The sequence below is a fragment of the Parasteatoda tepidariorum genome, chromosome 8 (genome assembly GCF_043381705.1).
Source record: "Parasteatoda tepidariorum isolate YZ-2023 chromosome 8, CAS_Ptep_4.0, whole genome shotgun sequence".
In the NCBI taxonomy this organism is placed as follows: Eukaryota; Metazoa; Arthropoda; class Arachnida; order Araneae; family Theridiidae; genus Parasteatoda; species Parasteatoda tepidariorum.
In genome coordinates, this window is record NC_092211.1 from 35,057,396 (window position 1) to 35,081,488 (window position 24,093).

A 24,093-nucleotide genomic window follows, 5' to 3' on the forward strand; every position below is an offset into this window, starting at 1 on the left:
AATATAACAACAACAATTTGACGTAGTGAAAGTCTATTATACTCACCAAATTTTATTTTTCAATAGATTTTTCAAGTGTGGATAATTTTTTTAACACATTTAAATAAATATTTAAATTTTTTTCAAGGTCAAGAAAGTGTTTTTCTGAAGTAAGTAAGATATGGATACTTAAGACAAAAAGTAATGTTATAATTTGAGGTTATTGTTCTCGATTTCGTAAGAAAGCGAATTCAATTTGTCTGCACCTGTGTTTCTCAATTAGATATTCTCGAAGGACCGGTTAAATATTCAGTGTTTTTAACAGTTTGTTTCTGATTATTCATATATTCTATACAATGATAAACATTCCGAGGCTTAACCTATTTAAATATAAACAGAATGTATACAAACATTAATCCGCAGACCGGCGATTGAGTAACAATGGTCTACACGTTTTTTTACGTTATGTAGCGGAAAGTGGGGTAATAATGGGCAGCTATAATTCGATACCTGATAGAGCTAAACTGTTCGATCCGAAAAGTGAGAGATTTAATCAAGATACATATTGTATAGTTGTATAAAATAAATAATTCCTACGAAATCATAGCTAAAAAATACATTTTATAAAAAGAATTTTTGTAAATAATGCAGTGCACACATATTTCTCAGATTTCATGTGGTATGTTTTCCTTTAAAGGAATAAATTCTTCATTATTGCAATATTTCATATTTTTATGGGAGAAATTTTTATTATATTGTTAAAAAATGATACTTATCATATACGATTTTAACAACCTAAATATAATTATATCTCGAGGAAGTATTTTGTCATTACTTTTTTTGCATTTAATTCAAAGTTTATTCGGTATCTTAACGTATTTACATTATCCTAGCTAAAATTGCCGTGATTTATTTAAATGAATACATTTTACTAACTTAAATGTATACTTAAATGTTTTTGTTTCTTATGACACCTTAGTTTAATTAACATTTAAAAATGCATCAAAAGATACTAACTTAATGTATACTTAAATTTGTTTGTTTCTTATAACACCTTAGTTTAATTAACATTTTAAAATGCATCAAAAGAGTTCACATACGCTTTAACTGAACTCTGAGATTTATTTTTCATATACTGAGAATTTTGAAACGAAAGAAAAACAAGAGAAAGATATTTGCTTTAGTGTATGCTGATTTTGGAGAAAACTTTGAATAAAGATTCTTTTTTAGAACACACAAAAAAAAATTTTAAACAGGGTTTTTAGCAAGAAATCAGGATTGAAGAGATATTTTGTCAGAAAACAGTTTTTTAATTATTTAGAAATTTTTAGAATAAAAATAATATCACCCCCTCAAAATTTACATTAATTTTAATAAAAGCCTTTTTGATCGTTTTTTACACAATTCGGTATAGATTTAATGTACTTCCTTCCGATTTGTGTTCATTGATATATTTTAAAGAAACATGCAATTTTTTACTGATATTACGCGTATGGTTCCTTAAGGCAAAATGAAATTAGATCTAACGCTTAAAGATATTAAAATGGTCTATGGAAATTAGATATGTAAATATATATTCTGTAAAAAAATCTAGATATATCTGCGGTAAAAATTATAAATTACACGAATTAATTAACGACATTTCTTAAACGTTTGTAGTATTAAGAACTTTTCGTACCATTCATAAAATGAAGTTGTTAAGTAGGATTTCAAAAAATAAATTTGCGTAAGAAATTTTAAAAGAAACTTGAAATTGATTTAACAAATTTTATCCGGAAAAAATTTTCAATACAATTATAATTTATTTTCAGATGCTTGGAGTAGATGTCGTCTAGCTATAATGGAAGAAGTGGAACGCAACATTACAAAGCAGTATTGTAAGGAAAACAGGGCAATTTAAATTCTACACTTTCTCTTCTAAAAATAAATATAATTTTATATTATAGGTAAATTTTATTGTTTTTAAAGACATAAAATTTAAAGTAATAGTCAATCAAAATAATAGAAACTCCGATAACATTTATTTTCAGCTATTTCCATCCAAGAAATATAATTATATATTCATTCGAAACTTTTTGCTATAAAATTAATAGAATTTTCACTTTGATGAATTCGGAGTTGGTCAATTTTGTACGTTTTGGGGATTTTTTTTAAATAGTTCAACTTTGTTTATTCGATTACTTCATTCTAGTTCAATTTTGTTATAATTTGAGTCATTTTCGCAAAAAAACTGTTGTATTTTATTTCTTTTTTGTAAAAGGAAAAAAAAATTCTTTGTCCTCTTTTATATTCTTATGGTATAAGGAGTACAGGAAGGATTTTGCACTTGGAAAAAGGTTTTTATGATAATGACGATCAATAACTATGGGTATCAATAATACTTAACAGTATCTATATATTTTTCTTTAAATTTTAAATATCTTGCATTTTATTCTTTATGACGATTTTCATTTTAACATTCAAAACAGTTCATGTGCACTATTAACCAATTTAATACATTCTTTACTCTTACTGCTTTCGGAATTTTTTGCAATAAAAACAATAAAATGCTCGCTTTAATGTATGTCAATTTTGTGGAAAACTTTGAATAAGAAATAATAAGAATTCTTCACGGAATTTACAAAAAAGAAGCTGTTAAGTAGGCTGTTTAACAAGAAACAGAGATAAAAAAAGAAATTTTATTTTTATGACTCTCCATCCTGAAAACGATAATCAGACAAAGATATATTATATCAGAAAAGAAAGTTTCGATACGAGTATCATTTTTATTGGATGTTTGGAGAAGATGGGGCGGGGCTATAACGGAAGAAATAGAACACAAGCTTACAAGCAAAAAATTGTTCTTTGGGGAAAATAAACTCAGAATGATCTTTAGAAGAGGAAAGAAAAGGTAAAAAGGCGATATTTTCACGGATTTTCTCTCTTTCCCTCGCCAGAAATGTTTCATTTTCTTTTATGCGTTTTTATTTCGATGTTCGGCCACTAAAATAAAAAATAGTAGATTATGCAGCCTCAGAATCTCGTTATTTTTGAGAGGATATTTACCGTAACATATAGGGCTGGTTTTACTTTTTGGAGTTGCATATAAATGGCAGCATTTCTCCAGAAACTTCTGGGATTTAAAAGGGAAAGGGAATTCTGAAAAATGCAATTACACACCCTGCTGTAATTCTTTTTTTTTCTTCTTATAAATAAATGCGCAAGTAATTTAATCAGAACTAATGGTTCCTTAGCTTTTTGGAATGCAATATATTTTGTTCCTTATGTGAAAGTTGCCTTAAGGGGAAAATAGTGCATGAAAGAAAATAAGTTTTAATTACGGAAAAAAATTTATTAGATATTTACGAAAATAGAAAAAATATATACAATTCCAATGTATTGAAATATTTTTCAAACATAACATCAATATTAATTTCTCATCTAATAAAATTCAAAAACATAGATATAACAGCAATAAGAATTTTTTTTAATGTGTTATGGTTAAAGAAAGGAGACGTTTCTAAAATATAATTATAAACAATAGGAGAAACCATTTCTTATAAAAGAGCATATGTTTAAGATAATATGTTTAACTACTCCATACGGAAAATAATTTAGAATTAGCAATTAGTAGTCATTAGTAAAACGAATGTTTGAACCAGTGAATAAAATCAACGTCTGTACATAAGTACCCAGATGGCACAGATCGTCCCATTGACATCATAATTAAGTCAAAAACTGTCACAGGAACCACTTTAAACTGTCCCAATGAGGTCATAATCTGACATCTATGGTACTTTATCTTGTGATATACCTTAAAAGTCTTATTGACTATTTGCCATGAATTTTGCCAAGTTGGCAATTAACACTGTTCTTTTACTAGGATCAAAATCAGTGAAAACTTTATTACCAAATTTTCTACTATATTTTATAATTGGCGTTGAACAGCCAACCTAATTCTGAGTTTACGACTATCAAGGTTATCAACTTCGTATCCTTGTAGTTTTTACCCCAAACCAGAAAACAAAAAGAATCCTGGATAAAACATTAGGACAAACTTGCCTTCGTAGAGGATTGAACCGAAAATGTAAAATGTAATGGAACTGAACAGCATTGGTGTTACTCGGAAAGGAAAACCACGAAATTATAGACTAAATTATATAAATTAAGGGTTATCTGATGCACAAGGCAGTAATTCGTAATTCTACAGCATGCACAAGTATGAACTCGCAATAAGTAATTGAGGTGACAAAGGATTCTTTGAAAATTATCCAAGCATTGAGCATAGCAACTACATATCGCAAACGTTGGAGAAAAAGACCAGCAAGTGCTACGTATCGTAGAATAAATTCTTAGAGTTTAGTATGCTGAGTTTGCTTCACATTTCGTACTATTTTTGCTTGTGACAGTGCTTGGCTTCAACTCTGTACTATCGCCTGCAAACACATTTGCATGAATACTATTCAAAATTATGCACGTAGAAAAGAATCCTGGTAAAACGTTCGTAATGTGTAGTAAAGACATTTCTCATAAGAGAACATAGTTTTGTTTAACAAGGATAAATCAACCGGTATTTAAATCATTAATTTGGTTATTTTTCCGTTCATATAATAACGGCTTACCGGAATTCTGATTTTCACAATTATAGTTCTTATTAACTTATATTTTGCAAAAAATATTAAGCTGCAAAATAAATTTAACCGAATAAATGGTTTTTATGTCATGCTCTTAGATATCAAGATAAAATTATCAAATTCAGCCCTTGTACCAAATTTTATGCAATAGTATTTTAAAGGCACATTTTTAATTGCAATCATTATAAAATTTACTGAGTTCCCTTAGAGTCAGAAATACGTTAAATTTTATCATAATATGGAAGTTTTGATCATATACTTTTTCTTCTCAGTGTTAGATTCTTTTTCCTTTGCACATCTATGGCTAGTGTTTTGTTTCCATTTTGTAGGACAAAAGATATTAAGGGAAGTTTTCACTGTAGGAATAGGTTTCAACAATGGAATTTCATATTTTTATTGATATTGCACATGAAATACAAAATGCAAACAAGTGGTGATTTTTTACAAACCACCTAAGAATTTAGTTAAATATTTTAAATCTAAACTAATTTAAAGAGCCATCAAAAATTAAACGCCAAATTTAAAGAGCTCTGAAAAGCTTAACATTCCTCACCAACGAGCTGCAGATTGGTTTCTGCTAGGTTTTAAATAAGGCAGTTTATAATTAGAAAGTGTATTTTGTAATAATCATGATGTCGTTCGTATATTTTAATTTTATTTTGAAATCTGAATTTTCTGAGATAAAAAATATTCATTTAGACTTTTCCTCCAATAAACATTTCGTATAATAAATATGAACTTTGAACTCAGCCCTAAATTTAATCTGAAATGATTAGATTCGAGAATCACGACCTAAATATAACCAGCCGTATTTCAATCATATTCTTTGCATAGTAGCGTGAAAAAATTATTCGTTAAAAATATTTTAGGTTACTGAAACTTTTTCCCCGATTGTTTTTAAGAACTCTGCCCTAAATTTAACCTGAAAAGATCAGTTTTGAGAACTACGAAATAAAAGTAACCGGGAGTATTCTAATTCTGTACTAATTACATAGAAGCATTCAAAAATTCTTCGCTAAAAATATTTTAGGCTACTCAAACTTTTTTCCTATTTGTTCTGCAGTATAGTTTGTTTCGCTCAAAAGAGATCATTTGTATCTAATACAAAAATGCGAATCAGATCTAAGCTGTAAGATTTTGGTTTGGTATAACTATATTCATGATAACTTTGTCTGTTTAGTTACAATGTTAAAAAAATTTCGCTATAAATTACAGGTACTTTGGGTGCATGAAATCCATTTTAACGTTGAATATTATACCGTTATTTTCCGAGTAATTTATTAATTAGAGTGACTTAGTAGTTTTGGGGTAGTTATTACTATAAAAATTACGGTATGGCAGAGCTTTTGTTCCGTAACATTTTTCGATGACACTCTAAATACTGTTTTTTTTTTTACCGTAATTTTACCGTCCCGTAATAAAATTTTTCTGCAGTGCATCAAAATATATCTTGATGTTTTCTTGTCTAGATAATTTTCCTTTCAATATGGATAAAGCATCTGACAAAATAAAATTAAAGCAAAAATAATTAAAGCAAACTTTTGTAGCTAACAATTTAATTATTTTATGTAATATAAAACAATATTCTTGTCATACGAATGTCGGACAATAATCTTATTAGTTTATCAAACATTGTTTTTCAACCAGAATAAACTAACACAACTTCTTTCATCAATTCTAAAAAGAATTTTAGAACCATCATATACGTTTAAAATATTTCGACTGCACGCTTTTAAATCATTTTGAGCTTAAAGTATTAAAAAAAAATTAAGTTGTCAAGATTTTTTAATAACACTTCAAATTAGTTACGTAATTGTACGTTTAAAATTTTTCAGTCGCAAGCTTTTTAATCATTCTGGATTAAAACTATTTGAAGAAATAAAGTTGTCAATATTTTTTAATAACATTTAAAATATGTAATTTAACTTTTTTAATAACATTTAAGTTATGTAATTGTAATTGATAAAATGAATATAAAAAAAATCCTTAATATTAAAAATATTTTTAAAAAATTTTATTGAAAAAAATGCATATCAAAGAGCACAGTCAATTGCTTTTAAAAATATTCCACTTTTTTAATTTCCACTTCCTTAATTATTCCATGTAATAAGAAAAATTCAAGTAATTTAGTAAGACACTTTACTTTCTTTTAGTCAAGATTTTTATGAGTTACGCATCAAGTGTTATTATTATTGTTCTAAATTTTGAAGAAAGCAAAAATATATAGTAAGTAAATAAATAAAATACAACATTAATTAAAAATACATGTGTTTAAACCAAATTAGATGAAAGTTGCTCGTTATGTTCTCTAAATTTCCTTTCTTGTGTTCCGCTTATTTTTTCTTACTTTCTCTTAGTTCATATTTATTAAACTCATTACTTTTTCAATTATCTAAATTTCATATTTTTATCACCCAAGTAACAAACATTATGGACCAAATAAAAATCCATAATGACACCAGATAATACGTGGTTTTATTTTCAGCATCAATTTATTCTTGAAATCTCGTTATTAATATTTATAAAAAAATAAAATAAATCGTGATAATTACACAATTTATTTTGTATTTCTTGTACTCATTTTCTTTAATTTTAGCATAAAATCAATTTAAACTATGTAAAATAATTTATTTACTAAAATAGTTGTAATAAATTTTTTTCTCAAGTATGGTAATGAGTGTTATTTTAAACACAAGAGTTTTTTTAAGTTGGCTTAGTTGCAATTATATTTAAAATCTAAATAACCAAAATATAAAACAAAATACATTTTTTTAGTTTAAGCAATTATTCTAAAAAATGTTACTTGAAGCTAAACTGTAAAATTGATTTCCATTATTGGTTTTCGATTAAGAAAGATTTGCATAAGCAATCATCTGATAAAATATTTTAAAGGAAACTTTTAAACAAAATGCCGTATACTTACTTGGGTACTTGAAAACTCAATGATGTTTTAACGAAAAAAAAGCTATGAAATAACCTATAACTACATGCTAATTTCCTAATTTCATAAAATATTTTGAATAAATAACTGTCAATAATGCTGTTTTAGCTTTCATTCATTTTACACTGTAAGCTTAAACAAATTTTTAACATCTTTTTCATATTTTTAAAAGGTCGAATTAACAAATTCAGTTCTATTTTATAAATTCGATAAAATAAGAATAATATTTTATTTTTTTCATGTTTTTAAGCATAAAGCTTTTACCTTCAAACTAAATACGTGGTTTAAAATTATTACGAGATTTTTCTCATTGAGAATAATACAAGATTTTCTTAAATATACTTAAAATAAAAACATTTCTAAATAGATTATAAGCAGTAAATAAATGCAGCAAATGTATTTTCTCTTTACACGAAGAATTTTTGTTTTTATGTCAATCATAGAAAAATCGAAGTAATAAGTTAAACAAAAGAAAAAAAATACTAATACATTTTTTATATGAAAAAAAAATTACGACTTTATTTGAATTAATATAAAAAGTGTAAATTTTAATGGCAAACGGTATTTTTTAATATTTTAAACTACAATTTGAATTCCAAAATTATTTTTATACTTTTATGTCAATTAGAAGAAATTGTAAGTGGATAAATAAATTAAAGTTTCACAACAACTAACTTGCATAATATATCGTAAATAATATTTAAAAAAATTGATTAAAAACTTTTGTCAATTTTGTGGTGATTTTCATTTCATCTTATTATATAGTAACACTGCTAAATCTTATTTATTCCAATTATAAGAAAGCAATATACACGTCAAAAAACGGATTTTAGAAAAACTGACGAGTAAATAAAAAACTAAAATAAATAAAGTTCACTTTGAGCACTGAATTCTAAATTTTTAAAAAAGATTGAAAATTTTCAACTTAATACAATATTTAGTATATTTTTTCATCACTTTCACATAAGTGAATAACTAACTTTAACCAATATATTAAAAGTGTTTTGTAATATATGAAGATAAACTTGAATTCTTACCTCCATGATCGTAATGTCCTCTCCCGCGATTGTGGGGATTCCTCCTGGTGTGAAGAACACAAATAACTATGGTAACAACTATCACAATAACAACAGCACACACAACAGGAACAATAATACTCAGGTGCTTAAAAAACTTCCTATCTGATGAATTTACAGTGGATGGTGGCGCAACAGTACCTAAAATTTTAAAACATACATTTTTAGATGCATAACTATGTGACACAATTATGCAACCTTTAAAAATGAATGCGCTTTTAGTGGTTTTAATTATTCTCAAATGTTTTGGTTAGAAAAAAAATTATTTCGATTACCGAAAATGATTTTATTGATTTACCAAAAAAACTGTATTTTAAAAAATAATAATAATAAATTACCCGTAAATATATGCAGGATCCGCGCTAAGCATTCGATAAAATCGTAAATGCGATAAAATTGTAAATTTGGCGAATAAAATTGTGTTTTGGAGAAAGTATGGGCGAATGATTTTTTCACTTGAAACAAGAAAATATATTTAACTCGATCCTCAAAATTACGTCATATTTTTTTGAAGCAAATCAGTACTTTTTATTCGATTACAAATCAGTATTTATTATCGTTTTCTGTGAATGCGCAGCATAACCAATTAGAATTAGGTTCAAGCCTGTAACATAAGCCTGAGGCAAAGTACCGTAAAATAGATTTATGGAAAAAATAATCATAAAAAATTGTTATGATTTTCATTTGGTGAGGACTTGTGAAAGTTGGCGAATACTTTTAATATTTGGCTAAGTCACTTTCTAATAATTTAAAATCCTTAGATGGCTATGTATATCTATATATTTTATGGTTGCATTCAATTAATTTCTTGATGCATATTCTAAGATTTTTAATTGTTTTCTTACTTTAAATTTACATATATTGCATCTATTTGTTTAATCCTTCTTTAAAAAAATCCGAATATTTTTTTTTTCATTTGCGACTTCTAAATATTGTTAAGTTTCAACGTAAAATGCAGTACTATGTTCCGAAAAAGAGTATGTCCTTACAGTGCTTTAAATCCTTATTTTCTGTGCTAAAAAAGTAGAAGTATCAAAAAACTCAGTTACAAGTCAGTAAAGTTATACAAAAAAAATCTTAAATTCTAGCTTTTGCACCAAATTCAGTTCAGTTCAGTTCAGTTAAGCAATTAGATGGTAACAGTTCTGATGTGATAAAGTTCAGAGTTTTGTATTAATAATCTTCCATGTTATAGTGCTACTTAATTTTCTTTTTTTAATTAAAGATTTAATTACGCGTTTCAATGTTGATTATTTCTTTGTAAACAATTTACTTTCTGTGTTCCTTGTGAAGCTGTCGGAAATCTTGATAATGTAAATATTTCTTTTCGCCTTGTAAATTAAAAATTGGAGAAACAGTCGACATGTTTCGAGGGTTCAAGAACTGGGACCCACGTTCAAAATTCACTATAGACGTGAATAAAGAAAGCAAAGCAGATTTGAAAACGAGGATGCAAAGATTTTAAGGAAAAAATGAAACACAAAATGAAAGTGAAAAACAAATTTAGAAAAGCCGCAGGCGATAAATCAGGACAGGAAGCACTTCCCAGCTCTGTTGATAGTTTGTAAAGAAATCATGTCGTTCATCAGGGAATCGGCATTTATGTAAATGGCATAATATTCAAAACCGTTAGGCTGGACTGAAGAGTCTTACTTTATTTTCCATTTTTTTGGTTAACAGTTCTGCATTTTTTCTCAACTTTCTTATTGTTGTTTTTTTCATATGCGTGCTGTGAGCTTTGATGACGAATGTATATTTTTGAGCACTCAAAATATGACAATTTCTACCTTTCTAATTTATGAATCTAATGTAGCATTCATATTATCAAGTATATCTTTTTTTTCCAATGCCCACCTATGTTAACATCCGTCAATTCAGGTATATACAGGGCGATTTTTGTTGGCCTCTCTTACAGGGGCACCATATTAGGTGAGCCAACATCACTCCCACAGTAAGAACAGATAGTACAGAGAATGAAAAAACATTCATGCCTTGCCCAGGATTCGAACTTCTAGTTTCTTGGGGTAATTCATTTTATTTAAGCAAGTTGTTTATAAGTTATTTTGCGTTTGCGTACTATCATTAGCAGTAAATAAAAGAACTAATTAGTTTAAAAGAATTTTAGAAACGACATGTAAAGTCAGACGTCCTTAAAAAATAAGAAAAATTTTATTTTTTTAAAACACATGTAATTTATTGCATGATATTCTTAAAATTTTTGTCAGAATTTCAACAGCGTTTTAGATAAAGTCTGATTCTGAAAAACTATTAAACTTAGCTTTTTTAGCTTAAATATCTAAAAATTTAAACATTTAAAAATCTGAAAATATGCAATTCTTTTTAAACGGTGAAAATTGTTCGACAAAACTCTCGAAATTTAAGCAAAGTTTTACAAAAAAATTTTTCAAGTGAGTTTAGTAAAATATAATTTATGTCAAAAAACTCTTTTTTAAGTGTAAATTTTAAACTAAATTTTAACTAAGTCCTGGATTGCATCTTTTTATGACAACTGTCTTATACAGTTTTAAAAAAAAAAGTTTTTTGGTTATTTTTACATAATGATTATTCTATAAGAGTATAAATCAAGCTATAGTAGAATTATTTTATATTCAGATTAAATATATTTTCCTTGCTATTCTATTTAATAAACACTAATTTTTTTAAACTAAAACTGTATGCATTTTCAAGAAGCTTTAATTTTACAAACTGTTGATAAACCTTCTACAGAAATATTTTTCTATAAATAATTACCGAAAAAATATAAACCACTTTTTCGAAACAATATTTCATTTTTTATGTCATTTAGTTTATTGATTTCATCAATCATAAAAAATTGAACGATACGCATCAACAAAATATCATTTTCTCATCAATCATAACTCATAAAAAAGAGGATTGGAACTTTTTCTTCGTCATTAAAGCAAAACTGAAAGCACATCCTTCCATTTATGCATTTAAAGTTACATTTTTCAAACGGTTATGAAGGATAATTAAATGTTAATAAAAACTTAAAAACTAACTCTATAATTTAAGCCAAAAAACGAAGAAAAAAATATTTTAATTGAAGAGTTAATTATTTTGTACTTTTTTAAACTTAAAAATATCATTTTTATGCACACTTATTCGTGTTATTTTTTTAAAATCATTTTTGCCTAAAACTGAGTGAAAATTATTCAAATTCGCTTCCCATTTTTTGCTGAATTTTTATGTTAAAGCTTTATGGGCAATATTTATGCTGGAATATCATGGCTATCATTTTGCGAGTCTACCGTAAAAATAATCTTGTTCATACATGATTTTGAGATACTAAATAGATAAAATATAATAGATAATAGTTTACCAATATATAAGGATAATTGTTTACCATATATGGTGAAATACGTAAAAAGTCATATTAACTTTGAAGGGTTCATATTATAGAGCGTTTGCCGGCCAAAGCTATTGACATCACATTTTTCAGATTGCTGCTATCCTCATTTTTAAGGGTAAAAAAGTCATGTTAATTCAGAGAAAGTACGTTTTTATGCCTGATTTCGTAAAAACAAAGTCTTCATAAATATTTTGATGTATTTAAAGTAAGTCTAAGAATCTATTAAAATTGCATCTTTAAAAGTGAAAATGCAATGATTAGATCAAATGTAATTCAATTGGTCTCATTCTGCTTCATTGCAAGCACACATTATTCCAAATGAAATTGCTGAGAATAGCAGAAAAAATACGTTAAGTAGCATTCTAAAAATACACTGATTTTTAGGCTTAGGAACAATTATGATTGCTTCCAAAAATTGAAAGAGATCTTTTAATTTTAAAATGAGATTTTTGATAGATATTTTTTTTTTGATAAAAGGTTCATATTCAAGTTACTTTATACAAATTTTAAGAAACTCACATTTCTTTTTTGTTATTTTTTCAATTTTAACACAGTTTTTTAATCATAAACAAGAAATTGCATGAAAACAACAAATGCATAGCTTACAAAACTTCAATAATAAAAAGTATATTATCATCTCATAATTAATTATATTTCATAATCTTAATTTATTTTAAACTTGACTTCCAAATTTACACTCTTTGTTTATTCCTGTTGTATGATTGACATTAATGATAAACCAGATTCTAGCTTGGAAATTTTCAAAACTATCTTTAATCCTTTTAAGAAGTACAAAGTTATGCTCAATCCAATTTAATAAACTACAATATTCTCCCTCTTTATGGGGTCGTCCATCTGATTTAATGAAGCTTGGAGTTAATTTGTTCATTTCAAAGATGGTAGAAAATTGCTACGAATAAATATGGCATTAGGAAGTCCCAAATCGCTTCCATAGAATATTTAGCTATTCATTTTTAAACCGAAATTGCTAATTCCGTTTTGATAATAAATTTTAGGTTATTTAAAATGTCTCTATTTGTTCTGACGTTAAATGACTTTTCTAATTATAAACCGATGAATGAGTTTATTTAAAATAAAGAAGCAGAATTACTATTTCTACATAATCCTGAAAATTCATTCACGAAGAAAACCCTCTCTGGTAAAATTTAATTACTGGCATGACAATGACATTTCTGGTAGAAAAAAAACATACTTTTAATACTTAAAACAATTGGTTTATGTATCGCATATTTTAATTTTTATCATTAGAATTATTGTTTTTCTTATTAAAAATGCCATTCCCATTGTAACGTAACACTGTGACAACTGAGCTAAAATCATCAATTCCTCGAGAGGTAATGCTAAAATGATGTTGCTTGAGAGACACACACGAGAAGTGATGTTCTTTTTTTTGTGTAGTTGAAAAGAGAGTTTTTTTCTAAGAAGAGATATTTCTTTCGGTAATATTTTGTGATTGTTCGTGTGAATGTTTAAATAAATTGTTTGGTACAACTCACGTCTTATTTCTGGTTGTTGTGACACAACACCATACTTGTATGGAAATTTTATCAGAATATGTTTTCTCTGTGTAGGAATTCTCAGGATTATTTCTCCGTGTATGAATTCTATGCAAAGATATCAATTATTCTTCTTTAATTATGTTTATTTATTATGGTATCTATGCTTTATTAGTATAAATTACTCAGTTGATAATTTTTACATTAGTATGGCAATGGTTAATCGAACATTTTGGTTTCTAAAATTAAAGTTTTTATTACCATACATTTAGTAAAACATACAGAATTGAAAACAAAACTTAACCGAATAATAGTTTTTATGCCACGTTCTAAGGATTATTAAATTATTGATTATCACCAGATTTACCAAATCACATATCATAAAACCAAAATTTATTGATAATTTTAACAAAAAATGGAGATGCTTGATAACTTGCTTAAAGATATCATGATAAGGCTGACAAATTTTAAAACATTTACAAAGATTTTTCTCATGTGAATATAATACGTGAAAAATCTGCGACCATACCATACCTGGTATAATACCATATTTTATTGCAAATTTGATATTTTTTAACTGTAGGGACAAAGGACAACTATAGAAACATTTTACCATATTCTGGTAGTTTTGACCATAATTCTATACTCAGTGTATTAGTAGGATACAAAAATAACTCAGCATTCCTCTACATAGCTCTACCCTAAAATTTGAATATTATTTTGTGATACTAGTTTCTTTTTGCTGAATTTCATAAAATAAGTTTTCAAATGAAAATATAAAACGTTATCAATTTTTCATATGGAAAATTCTTGTTAATCGCAATAAATACTCATTTAGAATAAAAACAATGATTATATTTAAATTTTTAGCATCAAAATATTAAGCAACTTAAAATGACACAAAAGACTTACCACCAAATAGAGTGAGGGTAGCGAAAACATATTCAGCGTCAGTAGAACCAGCATCGTTTTGTGCAGAAATCATCAAATTATACCAAGTGCCTGGAGTTAGTTCAGAAAGCAAAAGTTTCCCTGTTTCTGGAAGTACATTATTGGATACCAAAAACCATTCCACCTCGGACAAAAGTTTATATTTAACTTCGAAGTAGGATATTGGGCAACCACCACTGTGCCAGGAATCAAGCCTTAACGTCACGAACGTGGAATTGATTGTTAAAAAGGAATGTTTGTCTGGAGCAACTGGTGCTAGAATGGAATAAAATCATTATCAATACTACCAATTATGCGTAAGCAAAATATTGATAGCTCATATACTTTATTTCCAGCTTTTTGCTAGTCTTGTCAACAAAGACTATTTATTTTACTTTTTGTAATTTATATCTTTATCATTAATAGCATCGATTAGTAAAATAGTAATAAAATAAATAGTATCTTTTCGCATTGTTGCAAATTATCTAAAACTTTAATTTAAAACAGTATGGTGAATTTAAAGGTCATATCTATTATTATTAATCTTAAGAAACCACCAAAAAACGTAGTTGTATTTTAAGGCTTTTTAATATTCTTGTATTGTATTTAATATTTAGTATTATTTTTATAATTTAGTTTTATAAGTAGTGTGATTATATTAAAAAAGTAATACGTAATAACGGTATGGAAAATTTAAAGGCGATATCTATTATTATTAATCTTTAGAAAGCACCAAAGAACGTTGTTAGATTTTAAGACTTCTTAATATTTTTGTATTGTATTTAATATTTAGAATTATTATTATAATTTAGTATTATAAGTAGTGTGATTATATCAAAAAAAAGCAATACGTAATTAAATGTTTGATTAAATGTGAAAATTAAGGATTTAAATTTCAATATTAAGCTATACAGGGTGTCCCAAAAGGTCGTTTACAAACTGAACATGCTTGTCTGTCATATCATGATGAACAAGATTTACTTAGGAACTTTTGTCCGAAAATTAAAACTGAGACCGCTAGAGGGCGATAAGTGCAGGTTTGGATGAGGAGAAAAAAAATGATATCGATAGCGGTGTTAATATGATTTTTATTATAAAACATCATTACATCACAGCAAATGCTCAAAATTCCTTCCATTCGCCACAATGCACGTTTCACAGCGTCGGCGCATGGATTCACGAACCTGTTCAATTTGGCCAGGAGTGTCACGGGCACGTGCTGCCGCTTCCGCGATCCTGGCGATAAGATCCATGTCCGATGTTACAGGTGTCTCGTACACTATGGACTTCATGTGTCCCCCAGGTAGAAATCCAGGGGAGTCAGGTCGGGGGATCGCGGCGGCCATGGGACTGGTCCGCCTCTACCGATCAAGCGATTAGGATAAATCCTATCGAGGTATTCTCGAACAGCGTAGCTAAAGTGGGCAGGAGCTCCATCATGCTGAAAAATGATGCTTCGGCGTGCAGCGGCTGGAACGTCACCCATCAGATCCGGCAAAAATCTTTCTAAAAAAATGCTAAAGTTATTTCCGTCGAGGCGTTCAGTGCATGTCGGCCATTTCTGCGTTACTAAACTCATTCATCCTTCTCCTTCAACGTCCACGCCTGAAATGATTGTTTTTTCCACTCTCCCGTTTTCGTGCAATTATCGCCCTCTAGCGGTTGCAGTTTTAATTTTCGGACACAAGTTCCTATGTAAATCTTGTTCATCATGANTATTTAATATTTAGAATTATTATTATAATTTAGCATTATAAGTAGTGTGATCATATTAAAAAAAAGCAATGCGTAATTAACTGTCTGATTAAATGTGAAAATTAAGGATTTAAATATCAATATTATGCTATATAACCACTATGGAATTGACGAGGTCGGTTAAGTGTTAATAAAATTAACCTAAACAATTATTACTTTGTACCAAAATAATATTTACAATTCATTAAAAATCACTTAATGTAAACAATATTAGCCTATTCAGTGGAATAATTAATAAAATTCTCTACATAGATAAGAAAACCTTAAAAGTCAATAAAAGTGATTCAATATTTGTTTAATGGATTAGAGGAAATCAATTACGTCAAGCCTCCTTACTATTCTGACCGACATAAATTATAATCAAGTCCATTACTAAAACCAGCTTTACACAGTTAATCACCATGAGGCAGAAAGGCTCCTATCCAATCTATCTATGTATTTATATATCACATAGCCAGTAACGATCATTACTTTAAATCCTCAAGAGACATCGACGATTTACATATTGTCTCTGTCAGGCAAACATCGGAATCAGTTATTTCGAATCCGATATCATTTTAGCTTGACAGAGTAGTATTTGAGGATTTGACTTTGAGTATTTACCTGTGCCTTCGGTCTTCAGCTGTAAGGCATCGGAAGGCTCTCCATTTCCAGCTTTGTTGAAGCAAGAGATTTGGACTTGATATCGAGTACCACAACGTAAAGGTTGTAAAATATGGTTGTTAATGTCGGGAGGAAGTCTGTGTTCTGTCCATTCCCCTTTGTCTTCTCTGTAGTTTAGGATGTATCCTAAAATTATTCAAGTATAAAGGTTGTAAAAAGTCATAAAATAATAAAATCGTAAAACACTTGTGCCATTGTATAGCACATATGAAATTATTGTTTAATAACATGAATGTATTTTGCTGTATTTTAAATTTACAAATTAAATCAAATTATATCATGTTTTAATTAATTTACAATGAATGTCATTAATTTAATTATGTTATTTTAATATGATTAATGGCTGGGATAGCCTGGTTTGCAGGGCGCGAGACTCACATTTGTGAGAACGGGAACTCGAATTCCACCAGTCGAAGTGTAGTAAATGGTGACTGGTGCACGTTACTTCTGTCGAGTCTCAAAGTCCTCCATGTTCCCATAACAAATCAATACCTCTGGGGGTACTGAATTGGAGATTGATCGTTCTCTGGTTTAGGTCAAAATTACAATCTGTGGATGAATAAATGGATGTAGGAATGGGTCTGCCTATAAACGAGTGTGACGAATGCGTGTGGTGGAAGTCGATTTATTGGCCATAGATGGCGCCAATGGATAACAAGAACAATAGCACCCTCTCTGCGCCAGACTGCAACAACAATATGTTATATTGGTAAGTAAGAAAAATTGGTGTTATTTGATTATTACGTCTTTTATGTAATTCAAGTAATCAATTATGATAATCAACTAAACTATTTTTCGATATATTATTTCCAAATTATATTGGGTTAGAATATGTTATTAAATATTTATTTAATTAATAAACAATTGTTTAAAATTTAAAAACCCAATATATTTGGAAATAACATATTGAAATATAGTTTAGTTGGCTGCCGTAATTGATTACATAAATTGAATAAAAGAAGCAGTAATTGAATTACAGCAATTTTTCTTAAGTAAAAACTATTAATTTAACAGAAATATAGCATATTAAAGTACCATAATTAAGTTAATGATATTCATCGCAAATTAATTAAGAGAAAGAATTACGTATTTCTTTCTCTTGACTTTTTTCATATTATTCTCCATCTGCGCATTGAATAGAGGGCGTTGTTTTCTTTAATTTTTAGTGTTTTCTTTTCATTTGGTTTGCTTGTGAAATTGATGTTTGACCTGTGACTATGTGAGTTTTTATTTTTCTGATGATTTTGTTTGAGTTTCTTTTCTGAATTTGTTATTTGTATTTCATGTTTTCTCCTGGACTTCTACACAAAACCATAGGGGTACTAAGGGAGTTAATTTAGGCATTTGCTTCTCCCTCAATTAGAAATGGTTTTGTTTTTTTGGCTACAGAGGCCGGCACCCCCTGAAGACGCCGGCTTCGGTGGTCATATTTTTATATTTATTTCCTTCGTTTTCTTTACGTTATTAAACAAATATTTCCTATGCGGTATACTATACCACATTGCATAATATCATATGTAAACAAGAAAGGCTTCGTTAAAAATAAAACTTAAGGACTTTAAACAGTGCTTTCTGGGCGAATTTTTTCACGCTAGTTCAACCTCAATGCAAGGTTTTTGTATGGAAGGCTGTTTTCTAAGGTTTTGGATTAGGGAAATGTGTGCAGAATTGAGCAGATTGTCGCAGATCTCGTCCTCAGATTCGAATGTTTACACGTAAATCACATAACAAAATTGTACGATTATACATTTTCATGAAAGTCGGTTAAATGGTGAGCTATAAAACAGTGAAAATGTGCTACAGTAGATTGTTGAATTTAGCCATGTTTCAAATATAACCCAGTATCATACATTCAAGTTTGAGATTTACGATAGTTTTAATTAGAATCGTAATTATGTTGCTTTAAAGGTGAATGACATTCAGGTTCAACACTCTCCGAAATTTCTAAAAGCGCAATGATATACGTAACAGAAACTTAACTGAGATGCTTAATTCCGATCACATCATATGTTATTCTGTATACATAATCTGACAAACATCAAATATTTGGTGCAATATTGTGCTATAACTACAAAAGTTTATTTTCTTTAAATCTACAGCTCTTTCTAATCTTAGAACATAGCATAGTCTGCAGAGTGTGTGACATAACGTTCAATTTAATTCGTTTCGATTTAAAATGCTATGTCACAACCCAAGTCTATCAATTACAAACCCCGCCTCTATAAATTAAATATAAAGTTTACAAAATTAGTTAAGTTTTAACTTAATGACAAATATTAAGTAATTCAAAGATTCGAACGTTAAGTATGCTACCTAATTAGTCCAAAATGTTTTTTTAAATAACGGATTATGACAAAAAAAACAAATTTTCATGAGTAAATATTTCTTTCTTCGAAGGATTTGGATTCTTTACCCTCAAATTGTGTAGGGTAGCCGGAAAATAAGGATCCAATAGTTTAGGCAGAAAAACATTTGCAAATGTAGATTAACAGAACATTAATTCACTTTTTTGCGTTTATAACCATGTCCACAGAACTACATAAATGCAGAAAATACTTTTTGCACACCCTCATAAAACGTGTTTATCCAAATATAGTTCTATATCGAATTACTTCGTATAATTAGTCATCTTTCATTGTTGAATTTATCATGTCAGACTCATTTTGAATTGTAAGGTATTTAAACTTTTACCCTAATTTAATGCATGTAATTTTAAATGTCAAAATCTAAAATTTAAAAGTAATCGGTCGAACAGTTTGAAAAATAAAATCAATAATAGTAAAAAAGTAAGGAAGTAAAAAAAATTCCGATAGCAAAAATAGTAAAATATTCCAAAAATGCTCCCTTTAGCATTTCATATTTGAAAGGGCACCAATAAGAAACTACTGAGCAGGATCAATGAAACTTTTTACTGAGTAACCCTTGCTATATCAAATGAGATAACATACATGATTATATGTCTGGCTTTGGCTATGAAAAAACATAACTAAGTCCTCATTTGGGAAAAAAACAACAAAACTACTTTTCAAACAGCCCAACATTTTGCATTACTTAATTACTCAGTTGCTTTAACTAATTAGTGGCATTAACTTTGCATTAATCAATTACTTAAAGTCAGTCTCCGAAACCATTAAGATTAATTCCTAGTGCGTAAAAGTCCAAAAATTGCAGTTATTAAGTTTAAGTTGTTTTTTTTTTTGCACTCCGTGAAGGAAAAAAAAAAGCGTGAGAATTTTTTTTTTCAAATGTGAGAATTTCCTGAACTGTATTGTGTGAACTTGCAAGAATTTCTTAAGATAATTAGTTTCTCTTTTTCTATAATCAAATTAAAGTGTCTTAGTAGGAAATCAACAAAAATGTTTAGTCAAAAGTTTAAAAATGTTTAGAAGAACTTAAAATCTCATCATTATTGTGATTTGGAGAATTCCATACAAAATATTTACTCAATTCAAAATATTTACTTTTAATTATAAAAAAGAATAAAACTGTTATTTTTTTAGAAGGTTGGTTAACAAATATGTAATGTATTTCTATATTTAACCATGTCCTAATGTACTTAAATGATTTACTTAAAATTCTTGAATAATATTTAATAATAATTAAAAACGATTTAAGCTCGTAAAAGAGATTTACCATGTTAAAATTTATTTCTGAATTACAAAAATAAATAAAGACTGAACAACTATTTTATGGAATACAAAGCACATCCCATACCTGATTACAGCAAACCAGATGTTAATTTTTAGATATTATATTTGTAAATGTAATAACTGCAAAAACTTAAAATTATTTTTTTTAATCTATTTTGTCTAAAATATCTTTACTTCTGCACAAGTTCTTAAGTAACATTTTTCACTCTAACATTTTGTATTGCTAATTTTTTTTTCTTCAAAATTCTACCTTTCTAGTAAAAATGAGTTTTATGACATTACAGTTTCATGACATCTATTTTTCTTTTGATATTGGATAAAAAATTCCCGTCACGCTCCAAACTGTGAACTACAGTGACTGAGTTATCGAACATTGGCAGAGAATATGATATTGAAAATATAAAGCTGTGAAACCTTCAAACCATCATTTTTCATCAAACTTTATTCTAGAGGAAAAAAGTCAGTTCTTGAGATTTATTTTTTTTCTTTCTTGTAGACATTTTGATGTAACTGGATGACGAATATTGTGTTGTAATCTTGTTGGGTTCCATTTTTGACTAATGATATCAAGGATGATTTGGCTTCACACTCAGATGGCTATGTAGAACTTTCATTTTATTATAAATAATGTTATATATCATTTTGCTATTTCAATTCACTTTAAATACCATTTTAATAATTTATTAATTTCAAATATCTGTTTACAAATTTACTTCATTTTGAAAATTCAATTCTTTCTTGAAATTTGATAAAAACAGAATTTAATTTTTAATTTTTAAATCACTTACAGTTATCATTATTACTCATCAAAAATAGCTATTTTTATTTTTAATCAAGAAGAACTGGAGCTCTTGAAAGGAAAGCAAAGGTATGCGTGAGGTCTATCCAGACCCCCTTTCGTTATCTAGAAAAATCTTGCTAAATTCTTCATCAAAAATAAAGATTTATACATCTATAGCAGTGGGACAAATTCAAAAACAAAATTACTTTTGCAATCATGACCATGATGATGACAATCATGACCATATCACCTTACGCAATCTGCAAGGAACTTTAGCCGTAGATTAGTTATAAATAGTCATGGAACCATAGAATTTTTTATTACCTTTTTTCATCAGTTGATTCGTCAAACAGGTGTGAATTGTAAATCGAGGGAATCATAATGGCGTTTATTCCCCTTACTGACATATTTAATTCGAATATAATTTTTACGAAACTGATGCAATATTAAAAATCATTGTTCTTAAATTGATGATAATTATTATAATAATTATAGATCTCATTTACATTAAGTATTATCATACAGGGGAGAAAAGCCAATCTTTAATAATTTGAATTTTTTTCTGAACATTTTGATTTACTTAAATGATGAGAAATAAATTTTCTTAGATTTTTGTCTAGTGAAACACTCCATTGAAACTTTCAAAATTTTCGGAAGAAAACATCATTACTTTGATCTACTGAATTATATTAATTTTTTCGAAACTGAATGATGAATTTAATTGAATTATTCAATATGTATAATTATATAGTTGAATTATTCAATATGAATGATTATTTAAAGGAATTATTCAATATGTATAATTATTTAATTCGATTATTCAATATGTATAATTATTGAAATTGAATTATGAATTAAACGAGAATTCCAATAGCATTGAAATTCAGTAAATGATTATACTGGTTAGTTAGAAATGAAATCTTTAGAATTAAGGTTTTGTTATGTAAATAAATTTAATGTCGAGAAAGAATACTCAAAAAAAATATTTGTTTGATAATGTTAAACATTATATTGAATTGCAATTATTTCCCTAATATGATGAGAGTACCTAAATTTTGGCCAATGAAGACTACTCTTTTCTTTAAATATTACATCAATTAATCACTTTCATTCAGATTGTTTCGTTAGTTTTCATATTAAAATTAGTTTCGGAATGTTTCAATATTTCTATTATAAACCAGTTTTTAGTCAAAAGAAAGTTTCAAATAATTAACAACCACGAAAAAAATTAGCTGTGGCCATATTTCAAATAGTCTTATAAATATTTTATTCATAAAAACCCATAAATATTCACTTTTAGGCAACAACTATTGAAATTTTTGAGATATGTTTGAAATATTTCTGAAATATCTAAGAAAAATTTATGAAATAACACTAAAAAATGTTCTTACTGATAATCCTAATTAAACTTTCACAATACTAAATTTTTATCGAACTACATGTTTTTTTTCCTGTTTTTTTATCGAGAAAATCTTATTACACTTAAACAAATACAGTTTTGTTAAATAATGTAGGGTTTTTGTGTCTGAAATCGTAAAAGGTGGAGTTGTTTTCTTAAAAATTTTATCCAATTTTAAGATCGGTAAATACTGTGTGGAGGGAAGGCGCAGAGTATTAGTAAGTTAACATGTTAATATACCTGGATAAGCATCTAGGAAACAATTCAATGTTTTTTTTATCATGTTTCATTTAACTTGTCATCCTAAATGCCTTTGCCATAAATTGACAGAAATGTATTTACAGCAATTCGCAAACCGACAGTACAGCAATCAGAGAGCTGACTTCAAGTCAGAAAGGTCCAGGATTCGAATCCCGGATAAGGAAGGATTGCTCTTCCCTCCTCTTCTCTGTACTATATGTCCTTCTTACAGTGGCCCACTTACTATTGTGCTCCTGAGAGTGTGGCCAATAAATCTTCCCTTTTGATACCCGAATGACGACAGTCAATAACCAAGCAAGCATTGGGAAAAATTACAGCAATTCCCCCTTCAATAAATAATAATGAAAATAAACATAAAGTTATAAGGATAATGTTTTATATTATATTAATTAATTAACTAATGTATTTTGGAAAAAAAAACATTTTTAAGCCTTTTAATTTATTATCAAAATAAAGAGTAAATTGAAAACAAAATCTACATTTAAAACAATATATCTTGCGCAATTTCATTCATTATTGTAATGATATCTTAAAAATAATGACAAAATAATTAGAATATCTAATTTAGTTTTTTGTAATTCTTTTTATTGTTTATGAAACAAGAAATTGTTTACCCAAATCTAGGAAAACCTAACATTTTTATATAATGTTGTCCATTAGCAATCTATAATGATTATTTGCTCCTCTATTTTATGCCCTATCTATAAAAATGCCTTATCTGATTTAATAGGTTTTCCTGGTAACCTTAATGGCTTCTGCGCTGATTTATATACCGTAGAAACAACTTTACTCCACCGACATCGGTGTGTAAAATGAACTTTTAATGAGACTATGCAATTTCATACTGCATGGATTCAGTTTTATTTATAGACTTTAAAGCTAAAAAGATCATTTATCTATATAATTTGATAGCATTTATTGGTGTTTTTTCGAGAACTTTCATTAACAATAAATTAATTTACTACTTCTATTTTTACAAAACAAAACATTATTTTCGAAAATAAATCCCGATATATAATTGAACAATACGATACATATAAAAAATACTATAAATTACGCACTGTAGTATCGAATTCGATACTTGAATCAATGAAAATAAAAAAAACATCAGTTAGTTAATTAAAAGTAATTAAAAACTACAATTTTATTCCCTGTTCT

The 24,093-nt window shown here is 27.7% G+C and overlaps 1 protein-coding gene across 1 annotated transcript in view; it reads right to left on the reverse strand.

Moving 5' to 3' along the window:
• The window catches only part of LOC107455980 (cell adhesion molecule Dscam1-like), a 428,665-nt gene that overhangs the window by 73,304 nt on the left and 331,268 nt on the right, over positions 1-24,093 (reverse strand). Inside the window, exons 20-22 of the mRNA XM_071184630.1 lie at positions 16,785-16,970; positions 14,409-14,702; positions 8,571-8,750 (exon numbers count right to left, since the gene is read on the reverse strand). Coding sequence (XP_071040731.1) covers positions 8,571-8,750; positions 14,409-14,702; positions 16,785-16,970 — 660 coding nt within the window. The remainder of the gene's footprint in view (positions 1-8,570; positions 8,751-14,408; positions 14,703-16,784; positions 16,971-24,093) is intronic.